Here is a 20,496-nt window from a genome sequence, read left to right on the forward strand (position 1 = left end):
GGCAGTGCAGGCCCTGGGGGGGGGGGGGTCCCACACCGCTACAACACAGCGCTGAGAGGGTAACAAATCCTACGAAGTCTTCATGCGGTTCATACGCGTTATTAACCAGTGTGGAAACAGTGGTTGTGGTCGTAGCTGTTGTTAGAAAGTACACGCACTCCTAAGATCGCCCCACGAGTGTGACAACTGAGCAGGGACCGGAGCACAAGGGGCCAGAAGGCGCTTTGTATTTCGTTTCATTGAGGAAATGACGCTTCGAAAAATACATATAACTAGGAATAAACCAGATATGAAACTTTGAAAGACACGTTAGGTTTTACTAGAAATAAATACATTAAATGTATTTAAATACAGTCACAGTTGCTAATATTATGAGCTCAAAAACCAGGCAATTAGGGTTTAAATCCTTGAGGCTCGAAGCCTCCGAGCTGTAAAACTGTGGAAAGTAACTCGGTCCTGTACGTAGAGCGGCTCAGCCCCGAAGTGGGGACGTAAAGCCTCCTCGTCTGACAGGGCTGCTTGCGATGGTTAAGCTTTACTCACACAGGCTTATATGCACACTAAGCGTGGTGTCAGGAACACAGAAGTTCTAAACGGGAGGCATAAACAGACCCGTGTGTGAAACAGGTGCCGCTCTGGCCCCTGTGGGTCTGCTCTACACACCCCACTACCCGCCTGCGAAAACGTTCTGCCCGTACCTTGTCCTACAACTTTCAACACTACGATACTCGCTAACAATTTCTACTCCCGCAGCCTGATGCCTACTTTAAATTTCTGAGCTTCTCTTTCTTACCGGACACAGGACTACACGTTTTAAAAGTTCTCCGGACACCACACCAGCTCAGCCGCTGTGTTGCTGTTTCTAAAGCAGATGATATTTTTAAGCAATCATAGCGAAGTACACCCATTTTTAATATGTTGTATGCATTTCTTCTTTTTTTACCAAGCCCAAGTCAAGGCTCATACCTAATTTTATAATGAGTCTTCGTGTGCTCCTTCAGCTGGGAGGACGTCTCGAACTCTCTCCTACAGGCCTTGCAGGCATGCAGCCGGCTCCCGGCCAGCTCCTGGCGGTGCTCCTCCATGTGTATGGCCAACTGGCTCTGCAGCGTGAACTCATCCCCACACTCCGAGCAGATGAGATTCTAAAAAGCAAAGACCATCCGTGAGCGGTGCAAACATTTCAAAGCCATGACGTCCCAAAACAACTGGTACTGCAAATGGTCAATACACAGATTACACTTTCCTCTGGAACAAACACTATTTCACTCTCGAAAAATGTGTCATTATGTCCAAATATGCATATATAAAAATCATCTTGACTGGAAGAAAAAGAAACAGGGAAGTGGATGAGAGAACGGTGCCATTTCTGAGCATATACTGGCTGCTGGGTACCTGGCATTTGGAATACCTGTGCTGAGGTGTTCATGGCCACAGAAGGGTCAGGACAGAACTCGGATTAAGATTAGAGTTAATAGACTACCTTAAAACAAAATGACAGCCCATAAATTTTTGAATGGAAACACTTATCATTGTTTCAGTGTGTTTCACAGGCAGCCTCTCATGGAGAAGTCAGGGACTCAGTCCAGACACAGCTTGCCCGGCACTTGAAACAGGTGTAGTCTAAATAGCGTGGTGGAAAAAGTATAAAATACACACAGGATTTCAAAGACTTACTGAGAAAAGCAAAGAACGTAAAACAGCTCAATTTTAACATGTGAATAGTATTTTAGATATAGTTTCAAAATAAAATATATTAAAATAAAATTTATTTCATCTGGTTTGTTTTTTAACTTTTTTAATATGGCTACTCTAAATTTTAAATGCCTCCTCTGTCCATTAGGTAACAGCGGTCCATGTGTCCCGGAGCTGGGTTGGCTCACTACTGGCTATGGCATCTGGGTGTTAACCACGGGGATGTCACAGCACCTGCCCCAAAAGCTAAATAAAATTATCCAAAAGTTAAATAAAATGACGCGTGTAAGACGCTCAACAGAGACCAGGGCACAGAGGGAGAAGTCAGCCTGGCTCTCGGCAGGAGGAACCGTGGGCTGAGGACGAAGCTGGACAAGCAGACTCAGAGTCCCATCACACAGGTTTTTAAACCATTCTCAACACAGACTGTCCAAACACAGGGAAGAAAATGAGTGTAACCTGTCAATGAACAGAAACTGTTATTTCCAAATAACAACAAAAAACATAAAATAAATTTTATTTTAATGTATTTTATTTTGAAAATATATCCAAAATATTATTTACATATTAAAAGTTGAGCTAGCTCTTCCACCAGACTTTCTTCTAATTCCTGTACATAACAGCCCTGTAAATGTGAGTAAACCCCATTAAAATGAGTAGTTCATCGATATTGAGAGCATCTTTGGCAAAAAAAGACGAGCTGAAGGGAATATTCTGAGCAATCCAATAATGATTTCAACTTAAATAACTTTAAGTTAGTATTATTATATAATAATCTAAGGAAATAATGAGCTACTACACTGTCAGCATCTTGTTGATAATAAAGAAAACTCTTTTCAGGAAACTGTCAAAAAGAAAAAAATACCTATCAAAGTTTGCTGCATCTCTTTAAAACAAAACAAAACAAAAACAAAAACACTCCTAAATTTGTATGGCAAAATATTCATTTTCACTCAGGACTGCCCCAGGTGTCCCTTCTTGTAATTGTGAAATAAAACTTGGCTCCCCAGACCTGTCCTGTCCTCACCTTATTCTTTCATTGCTCTGGCTTAGACCCGTCTCTTTTTACTTACTTTTTTACCAAATGATCAGATTACTATATTTCAGGAGCTATCTACACTTGTCCGTTCTCAGAGCACAGCTCCCTTATTTGGCAAAAGCAAGGGCAAGTACCCCAGGGCCACAAGCAGAACACAGCACATGGTGGAGAGTGTCAAATCTGTCTCTGCTTCACACCCAGAAAGCCCCAGGAGCCTGGCTGTGCCCCCCACCCGCTCCACCAGCTGGTGACACTTGAGGAAGCCCTAGCAAGGAGCCTGATACCTTGCTTCCTTCGCTGACCGCTAAGGGACATTCCCCTGTCCTGCATTCTCCATATTCAGAGCTGACATCAATCCTGGAGGCTAGAAGTAGTGACTGCTTTCTCCCCTAGAAACAGACCCTTCTGGGTAATTTCCATCACAGAAGAGTGACAAGCAGAACTCGTCAAGGGAAATGCATGGCATTCTGATCAGCCCCCATCTTGCTGAAGGTCTAATTTTTACAGGTCAGAGTAGAAAATATGATAAATACTGTCTTGAGGCCGCTCCCCCTGTAACACCTGCCCTTCCAGTTCCCCACTAGGGACCACCGCGTGACCCCTCCCTGCAGCCCCATCTATCAGACCCTCACTCACACCCTCCAGACGCCAGCACGGAATGCCCTCCCCCTGCCCCAGGCTTCCTCAGGAGCCTCCAGGTTCCCCACTCCACTGCCAAGCCCTTCAACTGAGTTCTTTATGTTCACTGCATTTTTCACTATAATTTCCCTTTGGTTCTTCTCTCTTCTATTCCATTTTTTCATTTGTTTCAAAACAAGTCATAAAGCAATTTTATGATGACTGCTTTAAAATCCTTGCCAAATAATTTCAACATCGGGGTCCCTTCAGTACTGGAATCTGCTATCTTTTCTCATTACCGTTGGAACTATTGTGGTTCTTGGTCTGCTGAGTGATTTTCAACTGTATCCTGAACACTGAGGGTATCGTGCTGTGAGAGCCTAGATCTCTGCTTATCTTTCAGCAGGCGGTAACTCTGTCTAATGCAGCTAGCAGCACACTGGGGTGGGGGCTGACCGCAGGGCCCTGCGCACCCCGGGGCGGGGGGGGGTAGGGGGGACCACGGTACGGACCAGTCCGCCCTGCGTCATCTGGTTAATCTCACTGCTGTCAGGGGCTCACCGCCCCACTGACCCACCGGCACTACTCTGGCAGAGAACCAGAACTCTGCCTGCTTCTGCCGGGTGGAGTGTGAGAGGTCAGCTTCCAGCCTGGCTCTGCTAACACCATCGTGGGGAAACCTGGGTTCTACCTCCTTCTGCCAGGAGAGGGAGGCAAGATCAGCTCCGTACTCAATCCCCAGCGGTCCGGGATCAGAGGGCCACCTGTCTCTGAGGAACGGGACAGGATGGGGTGGCAGACCATTCACAGCCTGGTGGAGCAGTTTCTCAGTCGGTGTTTGGCTGGAGTGGGGGGGGCATCGTCAAAAAGATTTTCTATTGGTAAACCCGGTCTTTTGCCAGTTTTGGCTCAGGGGAACTAGGTTTCTTGAAGCGTTTTTTCATTTGCGCCTGTTGGCAGAAGGCTACGGGCTCCTCCAGCAACCTGTCCAGGCATACAGCAGGAAGAGAAGCCCGAGGAGCTCGCTGCCGTACTGCCCCTCAAGTCCCGAGGCCCCTCAGCTGCCAGCCTTCTTCCTGCCTTCCACAGCCTTCCGGCAACTGGGTGAAACCAGTTGAAAGGGGGTAGGGGGCTGGGATAGAAAGGCTTCTGCATGTTGGCTGGATTCTTACAGGTTATTTTGCATGTGACCGAAGGTCAGGCCTTCATCCTCTAAGTATTACTAATGTACCATATTCATACCAAGTCACTGAGAAATAAAAACACGCCAAACAGAAAAAGGTAGCCAAAACTGTATTGTTTCAACATACGTGGAAGAGACTAACACTCGTGTTCCAACATCTATTCTTTTCTTACACAGTACTAGATTGCCTCCCCGAGCGTAGGGCTCACTGACTAAAAACTCCACTCCCACCACTCTGGGTGAGGTCTGTGTTCTCTCACCTGCAGACTGGGCCTCTCAGGAGAAGCATGGCCCTCCCTCCCCCTTCTCACTGAGCCACATCTCAGAGGTAAGATTCAGAGAGAGAGGAGGGCAGGGGGGATCCCGGACAGCCTTGGAGGGTACAGCGGCCCCACCCGCTCTGAACTGCACAAGGCCAGACCAGTGACAGAGGAAAACTCCGAACCTGGGCCCTAACACCACCTTTAAGAAAAGAGCGCCTTATTTTTCACAAGAGGCCAATGCATTTTCACATCTGAAGTTAGCACAGCAAAGCCTTTTTGCTTCTGCCCCTGGAAAAACCCCATCAGGAATTCCCGCCGGTGTGGGATGACGAAGTCAGGTGACTATCTTTCCCCAGCTTCTAGAAGCCGTCTCCTAGCAGTAGATGCCATGGCTCTGGGCCAGCATCCTCACTCCTCCCGCCACCTGCTGCAGACCCCTGTTCCACTGAAGCCCACTGACTGTCCACCCCTTCCTCTCTGATGATCACTCACTGATCTGAGAGCTCAGAGTCTGTCACACTCAGAGAAGACAGGACAGCAACGGTAACAGAAATGTAAAGTCTACTCATCAGGAAATACATGTTTCTCAAAGATCTTTTTGCGGGGGGGAAAAAGAGTCAAATGATGGAACACTGACATTCTCACAACCACGACTGTGAAAGGCAAAGGCAGCTGGGGTGTCACCGATGACACCGAGGGTCAGGTGAGGCCAGCTGCCTGCACAACGGGGCTTCCGGGAGATGATGTCATTGAACAGCTTCAAACCCACAAAACCAGATACCAGCCAAGGAAGGGAGAGAGGAGACAGTCATCAGAGGGAAGGACTCCTGGTGAGCCATCTGGAGGAACAACAGGGGAAAGAAGACGGACAAAGTGTGTGGAAGAGAAAATACAACCAAGGGAAGATTTTTGAAACTAATGTCCAAGAAACTAAGAATTTCTGGAAATGATAAATCACTGCTGTTCCCCTTTCGCGCCACGGAGAAAGTCAGAGTTGATCTTAGAAGGCAGCCCTGAAGCAGCAGCACCGTGAGGCACAGAGAGTCCGGCCCCTGGGAGGGGACAGCCCTCCCTGCCACCGCCACCCTCTGCGGGCACCCTGAAGAAGGCCAGCACGCGCCCCAGCCGTCCCCACCGGAGCAGCCGCACACCCCTGCCCCATTCCCAGCCCAGACCCACGTCCCCACTGTCCTGACGCCTCTCTCACGCCATCACGCGGGCTTCACACACGCTGAGCTGGCCGCGGGTGCCCAGGCTCCTTCTCGGCAACGGCCCACGTGTTCCATGTAATATAACGCGTGTACCCGGTTCGGACCCGGCTCCGCTCCCATTTCCCCAGGCGGGCTTCCCGCGCCCATCGCCAGCCGCCTGGTGTCTTCCCCTGGCGACGACAGAGCAGTGGCTCCATTTCACAGGGACGAACCAGGCTCTCGGGCCAGCGTCCCAGGCACTGGGCCAGGCGCCCCGCGGCTCCAGGACACACACACGGAGGAGGCGAGGGTCACTGACATTCTCAAGGGAGATGCACCCCGGGCGCAGGACGAGCTCCATCCCTACCTTTGTGAAGGTGGGTTTCGGAGCCGTGGTGGCTGAAAGCAGGGACTGAGCGAAAGTCAGCGTGGCACGGGAAATGCCGGGTTTAAAAGCTGTGCAGGGCCCAGTTCAGTGCGGTAGCTTTTCCCGGGACTGCTAAGTTAGTCAGACAAGTACTAGCTCGCTGCAGGGATCGAAGCACTTAATAAAAACAAAAAACCACCCTCAGGTTTTGGCCTGAGCGGAAGAGCTTAGGGATTCAGCACGGGAAGTCCGCTGCGGCCCAGGAGGAGCCGTCCAGGTGGTCCCCGCCTGAACCTCATCCTCACCTCCCCCTGAACTCACTCCCGCCCTCACCTTCAGGCCAAAGGGAGAGCTGGGTCTCTGGCTCACAAGTCACCTCCAGCAAGTCCTCACCCCTCACTCCAGGTGAGGGCCTCCGAGATGAATGACGGCAGCAACGGTGACTCGCGGGTCTGAGGACAGTTTTGTGATCATGAGGAAAAACGTCTTTGTCCTCACGAGACACGTACGAAAGTGTTTAGAGGTGAAGCAGTAACAGGACGATGGGGTGGGGCGGCAGGGTGGTGTCTGGCAAATTTTAATAACATCAATCCAGGTAAAGGATTCACTGTTCTCCAGTATTCATTGTACCAACCTTTCAAGTGTGAGATTTCTCAAAATAAAAAGTCAGGGGGATATGCTATCACGACAGAGTATGATGACTTATAAGGATCAACGGCTGATTTTATTTTAGACCCCCCCCCCCCCACGCTAGTGAAAAGAGAACATCTATTTGTAGACGAGGCTGTAGAGCTGAAACCCCAAAGAGAACCTGGTAGGATGGCAGGCTACAAAACTAACATACAAAAACACACTCCTTTCCCATAGACAAATGACAAACACGGAACAGAAAGACCCCCTAAATGACAGCAATAAAAATCCTGAACACTTAAGAATTTAAATAACATACTGGATCCATATGAACAAAACACTACCGAGATGTTTTTTTGTCTTTTGGGGGGGTTTCGGTGGGCAGCACAGCGAGGTTTATTGAGTGACAGTAAAGCGACAGTACAAAGCTCCCGAGGAGGGAGGGGACCCTAGAGGATAGCCACTGGAGTTTCTAAGTCCAGGGGGTTTTATGGGCTGTTGAATCTGATTAACCCTCCCTGTGCCTGTCATCCAATCCGGTTTCTGTCACCTATCACACGGGGAAGAGTGGACGGCCACCGAGATGTTCTGACGATAAAGATTCAATACTATAAACATGTTCAATTTTCCCCTGTAACAATCTAAAACTTTAATTCAATCAAAGTAAAAGTACCAACTGATCTTTAATGAGGCAAAATTCTAACATTCCCATTAATAATAAACCAGAAAAGGAAAACAGGAAGCATATGAACATTTGCTTATCATGCACAGAAACACAGCAAAGGCAAAGATGAAGCACGAGAAGGTGGCAGTGCCCCGGGGACCCTGGGAGGGCCAGGCAGACAGTACAGGCGGCTTCGGCTCTTCTGATGCTCCGTGTTCGTACCACTTTGACTCGTAATAGTCAGTTACTATCCAGATATCGAAACTCACGCCCCCCCCCCCACGTCGCCCTCAACCCCACTCTGCTTTGGGCTGTCTTTGTGGTCACACCGACTGGACCCAGGTCAAGGGCAGTCAGTCCGCACAGGAAAGGGGTGGGCCTAAAACAGGACGCGGGCTGAACCCAAGAGCCCCGAATGTCCTTCAGATCCTAGGTGACATTCAGTAGGCTGACTTACAGTGGGCTGAGCCAGGCTACTGCAAAACGACTCCAGCGACAATGACAGAACAGAGCAAAGGACTGAGCGAGCGTGCCAGTGCTGGGGCCCCGGTCCCCACGGTGGAGGACGGCAGGGAGGCACGCGGGAGTCCCGGAAGGAGAGACTGGCGGTAGAGGGATCGGTGTGCACTCCGACGTGTGCTGCACCGCATGTGGGCCTGTGCTACGAGATGCGGTGGGATTTTAAGAAATGATCATTTCAGATTTGGGAAGTATTTCTAAGCAAGTCACAGAACCAGACTCTATCTGTAAATGAATAGATTGCTCACTGTAGCTTGGTCTGTTTGTATAGACAAAAGGCGGAAAACCACCTACGTGTCTGCCGGGCAACCTGTGGATTATGACACGTGTGTACACCACGTAATGCCGTGTGCTGCTGGAAAGAATGAGACGGCTGCATGAGGCGCGGACGCGTCGCAAGAGCCAAGGTGCAGCTCACCGAAGACAAAGGCCTGTATTAACAGGCTGCAGACAGATGTGTATGTGCCCCGGATGCCCGGGGAAGGGCACAGAAGCTGCTCCCAGCAGGAGAGAATCATGCTCTGCACCCTCCTCTACTCGGATCTCTCACTGTGCGCATGTAGAACTCAGTCCGGAATATTTCAATATACCACCTAACACAAGCACTTTCTGCTTTTCAAAAAACAAAAGCAAAAACAAAAAAATAATCAGTGGGACAAGGAATACCTACACTCTGCAGGAGAAGGTGTGAAGCAGCATGGGCTTTCTAGAACATTCTAGAACATAATGTGGTATTCTACAAAGAACTTGAAAAAGTAGCATTAATTCAGTAAATCCAACTGCAGGAATCTATCCTAATGAAATAATTAAAGATACATATAAAGATGCACTGTGTATAATTTTAAAAAGTATAAATAAATGTTAAATAACAAAAGAAATGACTGCATATCATTATGCTATGTACAGATGCAGGAGAATAATAAAGTAATTTAAAATGCTGACATGGGGAAACATTTATAACATAGTAAGTGAAATGGGGAAAGATAGATTTACAAATATATTAAGGAAAAAGGGCAGGTTACAAAACAGTAGCATAAGTATTTTTGAATTAAAAAGCTATTCTTAAATAAATAAACTATTATGGAAAGCACGTATAGCAAAAAAAAAAAAAAAAAAGTCTGAAAGACTATGTGTGCTTTCTGTCCAAATGTTGTGATTCTTAGTTCTTCTAATGTTACTCTTGTTAACCTTTAGTTTCTAATTTTTTTCCAAAATAAACACACATTATTTATATAATAAGTTTTAAAAGATAAAAATAAATTAGTTTATATTAAAAGGTAAAGACATATATAAAAAGAAGAGATAAACATATATAGAAAGTATGAACTCAAAATTTAAAAACTGTATTTGTTTTTCTGTCTCAGGAAGAAAGTATACCAGTTTGCTATAACCCAGCCCTGAACAGTAGAATTAAAGGTGACTATTATATTCTCCTTTCTACTGTTTGCATTTTCCTAATTTGACACAATAATAATCAGGGATATGGGGGTTAATATTTTTAAAGCAACAGCCATTTTACTTCAAATTAGGCCCACCCACCCCGGCAACAGGGAGCCCCCGCTCACACATCAGCAGTGTAGCCCTGTCATCCCCAGTGCGGTCCAGAGACTACAGCTGTGGCCCTTTCAGAACCGCTCACTTTGGTGTATAAACTGCAGGGGGGCATCGTGAATTTCTTCTCTTCTCCCACATTCCCACAAGTCAGGGGATCCAGGAGCCAAGTGAGGAGATACTACCGTCTTCAGCGAGACAGCGTCTACTTCTGACCACTGCAGAATCCTACCTGGGCACATGTGGGTCTTCCAAATATACTACACACTGAAGTGTCTGCCCTAAGGTACTGACAGCCAGAAATGAAACATCTTGTCCCTGAAGTGGAGAATTAGGCAAGGCACACTGAATGATAATTAACTCCTTGAAATCTATACAAAAGGCTTTTTAAACTAGTTGATACCTAAAATCCCCCTAAGGATTAGATGCACTTTAAAAATCCATGAACAAAGTATAGGCCAAAATAATTACCTCTTCCTTTTCATGTAGCATAATATGCGCTTTGAGACTAGCCACTCTGGAGAATTTCTTGTTACACACAGGACAGGTAGGATCTTCCCCATTGTGGGTGCATTTATGAAGTGTCAGGTTGAATTCAACATTAAATGTTTGGGGGCACTGGTCACATCGATGTGGCTATTTGGAGAGAAAAGTCAAGAAGCCACTGAAATACAATCTTTCCACAATAAATGCCATGCAATATTCACAAGTACCATAATCTACAGACAATCTAAGGAACTTCTCAAGTCTCTTCTGGACCTGAAGTCAATAAATCCAAAATGGACACGGCAGATCTCCTTACGAAATTTCTCAAAGGATTATAAGGAATGCAGAAAATATCTTTAATAAAATGCTGCATATAAATGTATCAGGATATAGTCTCTATGAAAATAAACGTGAGAAACTTCAACTCGCTGGGGTGGATTTTTCTCTTCTTTTCTGACCAACTCCACTGCTCTAAACAGAATCACTTCAAGTAAAATCAGTAGTCATAAAACCGTTTACTAGATTATAAGAGAGTTGCTTATCACAGTCTAAAATTTTCCCCAAATGAAAGGTACTCTGCCACTTATTTGCAGAAAGATAAAATAACCACTGGTATTTCTCTCTGAATGTCCAGACACTAAAGAGTCAGTATTTTCAGATTTTCAATTAGGAGGGTAATACCAGTTGATATCAGGACTAGTGATATTATATATGAACATATATTCTGTATCATATTCACGCTGAAAACAAAGCCAGAGTTAGTCGTGTCCTGTTCCCTAGAGAAGAGGTCCCTGGCACTCTCCTGACCTCAAATGCCTCACCGGCGTACCCAACCTAGGGAAAGTCAACGATCGTTTTTTAATGGTAGTTTTAACTGCCACTTTCTATGTATCAGGCAGATCATTCCATTAAGACACTAATACTCTTAACCTAGCCCACAAGGGGCCCTGCAAAAAAGGATTCAAATCTCTAAGACAGTGTTACTCCCTGCTGAAATGCTATCTAAAATCTCTGGAATACCATTTTTAAATGCAAGACCACTTCAGGATAATACTCCCTGCTGGAGAAAAACACATCAAGATACAACAATTCTGCATGCGGCACAGGGAAAGCGAACCACTGAACGTCCTGTTTTCAGATGATTTCTTCGTCCATGGACACAGAACTTAAACACAGAGATTCACTAGACAAGCTCTCACTTGATCTCATTAACCAACATAAGGCTTAGGATACGACTACGACTAAGCACAAAGCATCGGGGGACGTACTCACGTAAGATAAAATGCCCCACAATTTAGAAATCTAAATTACAAGGAAAATTTGTATTTGACATGCTGATTGTCACCATACCTCCAGTTTCAACGCTCACATTTCTGACATCCCTCTTGAGAATACATACCTTGTCATTTCGCTCGTGATCCCTCATGTGGCGTTGAAACTGGGACTCTTTTGGAAAAGATAGCAGACAGATTTCACACTTATGGAAGTTTGGAACTTGATAGGCATAATTAGTGTTCTCCGCATTCAATGTTAAAACTCCATCTATAAAATTGCATAAGTATAGACAATAAATACCAGTTGTTATTCTCATCACATAAATAAATTATTTGGTTATTGTTCAGAAACCAAATTATGTCAGATTTACGAGAGAATTTTAGAAGAAATTAATGATATCTTCAATTTTTTGAAAGGACATGATTTTAAGTCAGAATTGAGAAATGCTGGGAAGACTGAGGCACAGGACAACGGGATTATAAGCACTTGCTGGTAGGCTTTTTAAAAATCTGAAACTAAGCTCCTGAGTTGACATCCACCCAAAGACATGCAAAAGCCATGATGTCTCTCAGCCTTGCCTTCACGCTTAATATGGTTCAAAGTCGCTGGAAATCACAGCCCATTTCATCCCTAAGTCGCTTTGAGAGTCCATCAGCAACCCACACTGTTCACCTTAAGTCACTCAGCAAACAAAACTCAAGTAGAACCATAAAAACTAATTCACTAATTCAATCTACCTCTGAAAACTGCTGCAGAGGGAGATTAAGTCAGAGAGGAAAAACTTCTGCTCTCCCATATGGTTAGGGTTTAGGAAGACCTTTGTCCACAGTGCTTTGAAGAATCCTTAGGCTTCATGATGTGCTTCTATAGACCCACATAAGTCAACAGCTATAAACATAAAAGTATTTTCAAATAAAAGTGTAATAATCACAAAAATTTATCAAGAATCTCGGAAAATAAAGATGTCTTAAACCTCTACAGTTACGTAAAATAATAAACTCCCAGTCTTATAATTTAGGCACAAATATATAACACATATTAATGATACAAAGACGAGAAATACAACACATACAATTCTTTGTATCTGGACAGTAAAGTAGGGTTGATTTCAAGACTCAAGGAAGCTCCGGACAGTCTTCTATTTCTCAAACGTCCTTGTGGTAAACACAGGCATTCCAAATTTTCAACAGACCTTTAAAATCCCCTCCTCTGAGAAAACAGCCTGCAGTCCAGCTTCGGCCACAAGGCCCCCTCCCCTACACTGGCATGTGCGGTAAGCAACAACTGAGAGATTCTCCAGGCGGGAGGTGGCAGAGGCCACAGAGGAGGTGGGAGAAGAGCGCCAAGGAGAAGGCTGGAGCCCCCTTCAGAAATTCTTACAGCAGATCCTTGAGGAAAGCACATTGCAGTTTCAAGAAACACTAATATAATTCAATAGAACAACTTCACCCAGAAACAGAATGGGCCACCACAGAAAAGATACACGTAACTTATATTCTATTTATTCCTCACTGTATCCACATTCTATCCAAAGGCCATGTATTCAAAATTTCCACTTTAATTAAATTAGTAACAAAATGTTTTATGCTCTCTGGGCCCCAATGAAATGATTGCTGGGACCACATCAACTGGTATAGTACTCCTTTTGGGAAAGTTAATACTATGGAAAGAAATAGCTTAGAGGTTGGGAATGTTCAAGTAAAATATCTGTTGAAAATTGTGTTTTAAAAATTCAGTAGCGAGTGTTTCCACCTAATGGCTGAACACAGTCATGAGAGAGCTCCTCACTAAAAAGCAAAATTAAAAGGCAATTTCAGGATGTAGAATGAAACAATGTCCACAGCCTCTATGTTGAAACTGCTTAATGTCACCCCAAAATGAGAAAGGATATAATTAACTGCAACCAATAGATAAAACCCTAAGAGATAAGAAACTATACATTTAAAACCAAAAATGACATTGTTTTGCTTATGAATTAAGACTTTTCCAAAAAAAGATTTTTATCTTAAGAAACAAGATTTCCCTCTTTAACAAAGCTCAAAACATAATAAAATCACATTTTCACTAAGTCCCTTCCCGCAGTGATAATACAGTATTAATTTGGTTCAAAGACAAACTTAAAACAATGCTAATTCAAATTAAAGTGTAATTGAAGGGGAAAAAAAACATGCTTTAGTTTACACGTTGTGCATAATTTTAAAATCCACAGCATCTCCAGACCTTCACTTTGCTTTGGGGGAACAACTTTGTAACTGTGCTTTTTCTCTGCACTGAGAAGTCCAAGCCTTTCTCCCAGGGCGAGGTGGGCTCTCTCATCCACACTTTGCTTTCTGTGGGGGTGGCGTCCAAGGCCTTAATAAAACCCCTCTTGCCCATCACCTCTTCAAGCTCATTCAAATTGCTGGTCCCCAGGGTATGTGTTTTCCAAAAAGAGGTCTACGAAGTTGATGTATCCTTAGGACACGCTTCGGGAGATCCACGAGCCCTGTGAAAACTTCATGCAAACTCTCCCTGTCCAGGCATCGCCCGTTGTTGGGGAGGGTAAAAGCCACAGCCACAGAGGCCGCCAGACTTCTGAGGGCCAGGGAGCCCTGTAAGATTGGCCAGATCCACGGCCGCCTCCTGGTGCCCTCCTGAGCACGGCTGCATTTCCTAGGAGCAGCCAGAGGAACTTCCGTGAGATGGTGACACCACAATTCCTGACGCCTCCCGAATGAGAACAGGTGTTTTCTGCAGCCCCCCTCCACACACACAACAGAAGCACGGGCCCCGTGCATTCAGCAGTGCTCAAATCCAGGAGTTCATCCAGGACAGCATTCGGCCCGCCCCCAGCGGCAGGGGAGGGGTCACTGTGAGGTTTCGGGAACGCAGGGAGACTCTAGGCTGATTCCAGCCGGTTTCCCCGACAGTCACCTTACACACACACAGAGGCGTGACCACATTCTCTTCAACCGCTCACCCTTCCTGATACCAAGAACTCAAATTCACTCTCGAATGTAAACACAAACTGATTGCAAAGATCAAAAATTGTTTGAGCACCTTTGTTTTTCTTGAAAAAAATGTGAAGACTCGTTTCAAAATCAATTTAACTCTTCACGCAGAGATTCTCAATAGTATAAAACAATAACTATCAGCCAACCCCCAAATCAGAAAGCCTGTCTCAGAGCTGAGCAGATTAAAATAGGCGAGTGTTCCTGAGGCTACTGAGACGAGTCTACCCACGATTTAGGAACACGGCCATCTCTTTAATGCTCAGCCTTGCCACCCAAGGCCCTAGCCGCCCCTCCGTAACCATCTCTGCCACAGCGACATTCAGGCCCGGTCCACAGTGGGGACTGGACAAGCGGTCTGATGAACTGCTCTTCTCCCAGGAGCGCGCGCAGCAAAGCAGCCCCAGCAGCTAAATCTTAATGGCAAAGGTCTGTCCTTATCTCTGATCTAAAGAGCTAAAATGAACTTTTCTTTTCCCTCAAGATTTTTAAGTGATCTCTACACCCAATGTGGGGCTCAAACTCACAACCCCAAGATCAAGACGCCCGCTCCACTGACTAAGCCAGCCACCCTGCTAAGTTGATCTCTTACACACAACGCCTCTCTATGACACGATGATTCAACAAAACCCATTGCATTTATAGCATTCCACTGATTTAACTCTAACTTGCGTCTCCTGACTTAAATCCTTAAGCACTATGCATTGAAGATCCCAGCTACCCATAAATCCTGCTGAGGCATTTTTAAAAAAATTTTTTAAGGTTTTACTTATTGACACAGCGAGAGAGAGCACAAGCAGGGGGAGCAGTAGAGGGAGAGGGAGAAGCAGGCTCCCTGCCAAGCAGGAAGCCCAATGTGGGGCTCGATCCCAGGACCCTGGGATCATGACCTGAGCCAAAGGCAGATGCTTACCCGACTGAGCCACCCAGGTCCCCGCCTTCCAACATCTTGTCCCCGAGAGCCCACCTCTCTAACCATGGAGGCATTTTCTCTGCTTTTCCATTCTGACATTAGGATGCTTTCCGAGGTCACCAAACAGACCTTCGGTAAGTCTGACAGCTGTTGCCCCTACTTCAAGAAGGGTCCCACTTCAGCTACCATGCTTTCTCCTCTTTACTTTCGTGTGTGTGTGTGTGTGTGTGTGTGTGTGTGTGTTATTTTTACTGTTTTCTAGTTTCTTCTTTTCTCCTTTCTCCTGTTTTCTCCTGTTCCTCCCACACTGGTCAGCATTCAGGTCTAAGCACAGCTGGACTTTTTCAGGTAAAACTCTGCAGTGCTTGGGCCCGTGAGCCCTTTCTACTTGGTCACTGTATCTCCAAAGCCTTGCACAAAGCCCGGCACATCCTGAGCACCTAGCAAATATTTACCGAATAGTCAGAGATAAGATGAAAGCTAATGACTTTTTTGGTCTCTACCCAGGTGTCCGAAGCACCCAAGACCAGCATATCTAATCTCTGCTTGTAGCCTGACTCATGCCCTTCACCTCAAAATTACCTAAGTTAGTATCCGTCCAGCTTGTTTTGTACCCACTAACTATTCTCATCTGGTACAGATATTCCTTAGCCATTTGGCTGTTCCCAGGAGCTAGCTGAAATGCATCTACATTATTTTCTCCGTAGAATCTCTGTCAGAAAAGAAAGTGCTCGAGTTCATAGCACCAGCCACAAGCACCTGCTTCCCTCTAAGAAGGAACAAACATCTGTCAACTCAAAGGTGCCTGCACCCAGGGAGGTGTACTACCAGGGAAGACTGGCACTTTTTGAATTTCGCCCATTATTTTTTCAAACGTATTTATTATTAGTAACTATTCATTTGGAAATGAAATGTACTCATATAAAAAAGTAATCCTCAAAATGTAGTCAGTGAAAAAAGCAGTATGTTCTAGGTGCGTCACTCCTTTAAAAAAAAGGGAGGGTGGGGCAGATACACCACAGACGTGCTCGTATGTGCATAAAATACCCCTGTAAAACTACAGAAAAAAGTAATAGCATTGGTTACCTGTAAAAAAGGTAACTATCTGGGGAATAGGGCTAGGAAAGGGACTTTTCATTTTTCTTAAATTCTGAAGCATTACAATGTATTACCTATTCAAAAGGAGTTAGATAAAAAAGAAATACAATTTACTTGGGGGGAAAAGGTGAGTTATACACTCCATTCCCCCTGTTGTATAGCTAAGGAACCTAAGACCCCAGAGAACTTTAGCCACTTGGTCAAAATCACACAATTAGGGCAGAACTGGGAGTAATTTTCAACTCATAATTCAAGGCTCTCTCCTTATTAATCAGGCTTCCATGCCTCTCAAGGTCATGATTTCTGAGATGAGACCCCAATTTCAACCTTGAGCCTACTGTAAAAACAGCACATGAACCTGGATTTTATCAACAATATTTTACATCAATTGTAAGCCTAACTCTGTTTAGGTTCTTTCAGTATAAAATACATTCAACTGAGAGTCAAGCCAAAGTACCCTGCTTGTCAAAACCATGAGAAGTTTCAATGAGACAATTAGAGTCTGAAACACTGATACTGGTTTCATGATAAATGATAGGAAATATTATCTGTGACACAGAGTCAAAGATAAATACCTCGTCAGAGACTCACCAAATGGTCCCTAACAGGGTCAGGTCGCTCATGTTCCCACAGTAAAGTTCACCTTTACCCAGGTGTGCTTTCAATATGCCCACTTCGTCAGTATTTGTATCTGTGTGGAGTTTCCCTTTCAAGCCTATTACTACACTGTCTCTTATTTTTAAAAGGAATATCAATCCTCTTTCAAATATTTGCTTTTATTACCTGTAAATTTTTATTTCTAAAGAAGACTTTAAACTCAGGTGGATGTATATTTAGACACCATATACATTATCCAAATTTAACAAAACCATGGTGTGTTAAAATTATAACAAAATAATACCTCCAGTAGTACAGCCTCCCCACCTAGCTAAAATAATTGGAGGCCCAAGGCCTAAAAGTAACAGGGCCTTTTTGAGAATAATCCGGGAGTGTACTGCTGAGAATAATGCATCCTTAGACAATGCAAAAAACTAATTTTCTATATGTAATAGAATAATTTCTTGTTGATCTATTTGCTGCCATTATTCTGTGTCTCGTCTCCACAAACGTACAATTTATGTTAGCACTGCAGCAACAATCACGTAGAGCTAAAGGGTGCCACAGACCACCGTGCAGAGCCCAGGCCAAGGTTCTGCCCCAATTTCCAATGAAGTATGTATGCACAGGGATACTATGTTTAATGTACAGATCTTAAAAAAATGGTATCTATAGATTAAAACATGGATTACTGGTCACAGATTAGGGAGATGGTGATGAAAGCAGGGCTGGGAGTCAGGAGCTTTAGGAATGTCAGTCCTGCCAAGTGGTTCCTAAGGTCTCTGCAAAGCAGATCATCTGCTGCTCGGCTCCACTCTTCATCCAAAGATGAGGATGATTTCCATCCTGCGTACTTACGGGGTCGCTGTGAAAATCCAAGGTATGATAAATATGAAACAAAAAATACTGTTTTAGAAAAGTAAACTGCACATCTACTAGGAAGGCTAAAAGTAAAAAGAGAAAAAAACAAGGACTGAGGAGGATGCAGAGCAACTGGAAATCTCATATTCCACTAGAAAGGATGAAAATCACTACAATCTCTCAAAAACCATTTGGCAGCATTGACCAAAGCTGAACAGACCTGTAACCCAGCAATTCCGCTCCTGGGTATAGCCCCACAGAAATGTGTACGTAGGTGTACCAAAAACACATGTTTAAAAATGCTCACAGAAGCATTATTTACAACAGCCAGCAAATAAAAACAATGCAAATGCCCTTTAACAGTTGATGACGAATTATCAATTTAAAGGTGAAAAGTAGAACAATAAAGCTTCTAGATGAAAATATAGGAAAATGTCTTCATGATCTTACAATTGTCAAAGATTCCTTACACAGGTCCCAAAAGTACTAAACATGAAAGGACTGATAAATGAGACAGTATTAAGATTAGGAACTTCTTTCGTGAAAAGATACCCTTAAAAGAGTGAACAGGAAAGTACAAAGAACTCCTATACGGCACATATAAAGAACTCCTACACATCCATAATGAAAAGACAGAACTCTTCACCAAAGACAGACAGACGGCAAGGAAGCATACAAACAGATGCTTTACATTATATCTCATAAGGGAACTGCAATTCAAACCATGAGATACCAGGACACACCTATGAGAAAGACTAAAATTTTTAAAAAATCAATCAAATCAAGCAAACGTGGACATGGATGTGGAGCAGCAGGAACTCTCATTCCTTGCGGGTGAGAATGCAGAATGGCCCAGCCACTTTGCAGGAGTTTGGCAATTTCCTGCAAAGCTAAACACAGTCTCACCGTACCATCCTGCACAGTGGTCCTCAACATTGACCCAAATGAGCTGAAAACCTGCACACAAATGTTTAGAGCAAGTTATAACTACCAAACACCAGAAGCGGCCAACATATCCTTCCAATGTAAATAAACTCTAGTGCATGCAGACAATGGAATATTATTCAGCAATAAAAAGAAATGAGCTGTCAAGCCCTGAAGACACAGGAAGAAATCTTAAATGCATATTGCTTAGTAAGAGAAGGCAGTCTGCAAAGGCTACATATTGTATGATTCCAACTATGCCAGGAGAGCAAGCAGAACTATGGAGACAGTGAACCCTAATGTAAACTATGGAATTTATTAAATAATAATGTATCAAAATTGGCTCACTAATTGTTACACATGTACCACAGTAACACAAGATGTTAATAACAGGGGACAGCCTGAGGGGGGAGAGTAAGGAGTATGCAGGAACTAGGTACTATCTGCCCAATTTAACGTAAGTCTAAAACTGCTATAAAAAGTAGTCTATTCTCCAAGGAACTGTTGAAAAGGAAAAACAAAGCTGGGGGCATCACAATGCCGGATTTCGAGCTGTACTACAAAGCTGTGATCACAAAGACAGCATGGTACTGGCACAAAAACAGACACATAGACCAATGGAACAGAATAGAGAGCCCAGAAATGGACCCTCAGCTCTTTGGGCAACTAATATTTGATAAAGCAGGAAAAAACATCCGGTGGGAAAAAGACAGTCTCTTCAATAAATGGTGCTGGGAAAATTGGACAGCTACATGCAAAAGAATGAAACTTGACCACTATCTCACACCATACACAAAAATAAACTCCAAATGGATGAAAGACCTCGATGTGAGACAGGAATCCATCAAAATTCTAGAGAACATAGGCAGCAACCTCTACGACATCGGCCAAAGCAACCTTTTTCATGACACATCCCCAAAGGCAAGAGAAACAAAAGATAAAATGAATTTATGGGACTTCATCAAGATTAAAAGTTTCTGCACATCCAAGGAAACAGTCAGAAAAACTAAGAGGCAGCCCACGGAATGGGAGAATATATTTGCAAATGACACTACAGATAAAGGACTGGTATCCAAGATCTACAAAGAACTTCTCAAACTTAATACACGAGAAACAAATAAACAAATCAAAAAATGGGCAGAAGATATGAACAGACACTTTTCCAATGAAGACATACAAATGGCTAACAGACACATGAAAAAATGTTCAAAATCATTAGCCATCAAGGAAATTCAAATCAAAACCACACTGAGATACCACCTTACGCCAGTTAGAATGGCAAAAATAGACAAGGCAAGAAACAACAATTGTTGGAGAGGATGTGGAGAAAGGGGATCCCTCCTACATTGTTGGTGGGAATGCAAGTTGGTACAGCCACTCTGGAAAACCGTGTGGAGGTCCCTTAAAAAGTTAAAAATTGAGCTACCCTATGATCCAGCCATTGCACTACTGGGTGTTTACCCCAAAGATACAGACGTAGTGAAGAGAAGGGCCATATGCACCCCAATGTTCATAGCAGCAATGTCCACAATAGCTAAATCGTGGAAGGAGCCGAGATGCCCTGCAACAGATGACTGGATTAAGAAGTTGTGGTCCATATATACAATGGAATATTACTCAGCAATCAGAAAGA

At 44.2% G+C, this 20,496-nt stretch overlaps 1 protein-coding gene across 7 annotated transcripts in view; it reads right to left on the reverse strand.

Annotated features, from left to right (window-relative positions):
• ZNF236 (zinc finger protein 236) overlaps positions 1–20,496 on the reverse strand; it is a 109,598-nt gene that overhangs the window by 82,503 nt on the left and 6,599 nt on the right. For 5 of the 7 annotated variants that reach the window (XM_087869721.1, XM_045790288.2, XM_045790289.2 and 2 more), the window contains exons 2-4: positions 11,605–11,747; positions 10,191–10,355; positions 967–1,145 (exon numbers count right to left, since the gene is read on the reverse strand). In XM_087869721.1, the coding sequence (XP_087725847.1) occupies positions 967–1,145; positions 10,191–10,355; positions 11,605–11,747 (487 nt within the window). Of the gene's footprint in view, positions 1–966; positions 1,146–10,190; positions 10,356–11,604; positions 11,748–12,217; positions 19,662–20,496 lie in introns of those variants that run through there. The other 2 variants (XM_045790290.2, XM_087869722.1) reach the window with 2 other exon arrangements.

Source organism: Ursus americanus, chromosome 19 (assembly GCF_024610735.1).
Source record: "Ursus americanus isolate L20-20 chromosome 19, mUrsAme1.1.p, whole genome shotgun sequence".
Lineage (NCBI taxonomy): Eukaryota > Metazoa > Chordata > Mammalia > Carnivora > Ursidae > Ursus > Ursus americanus.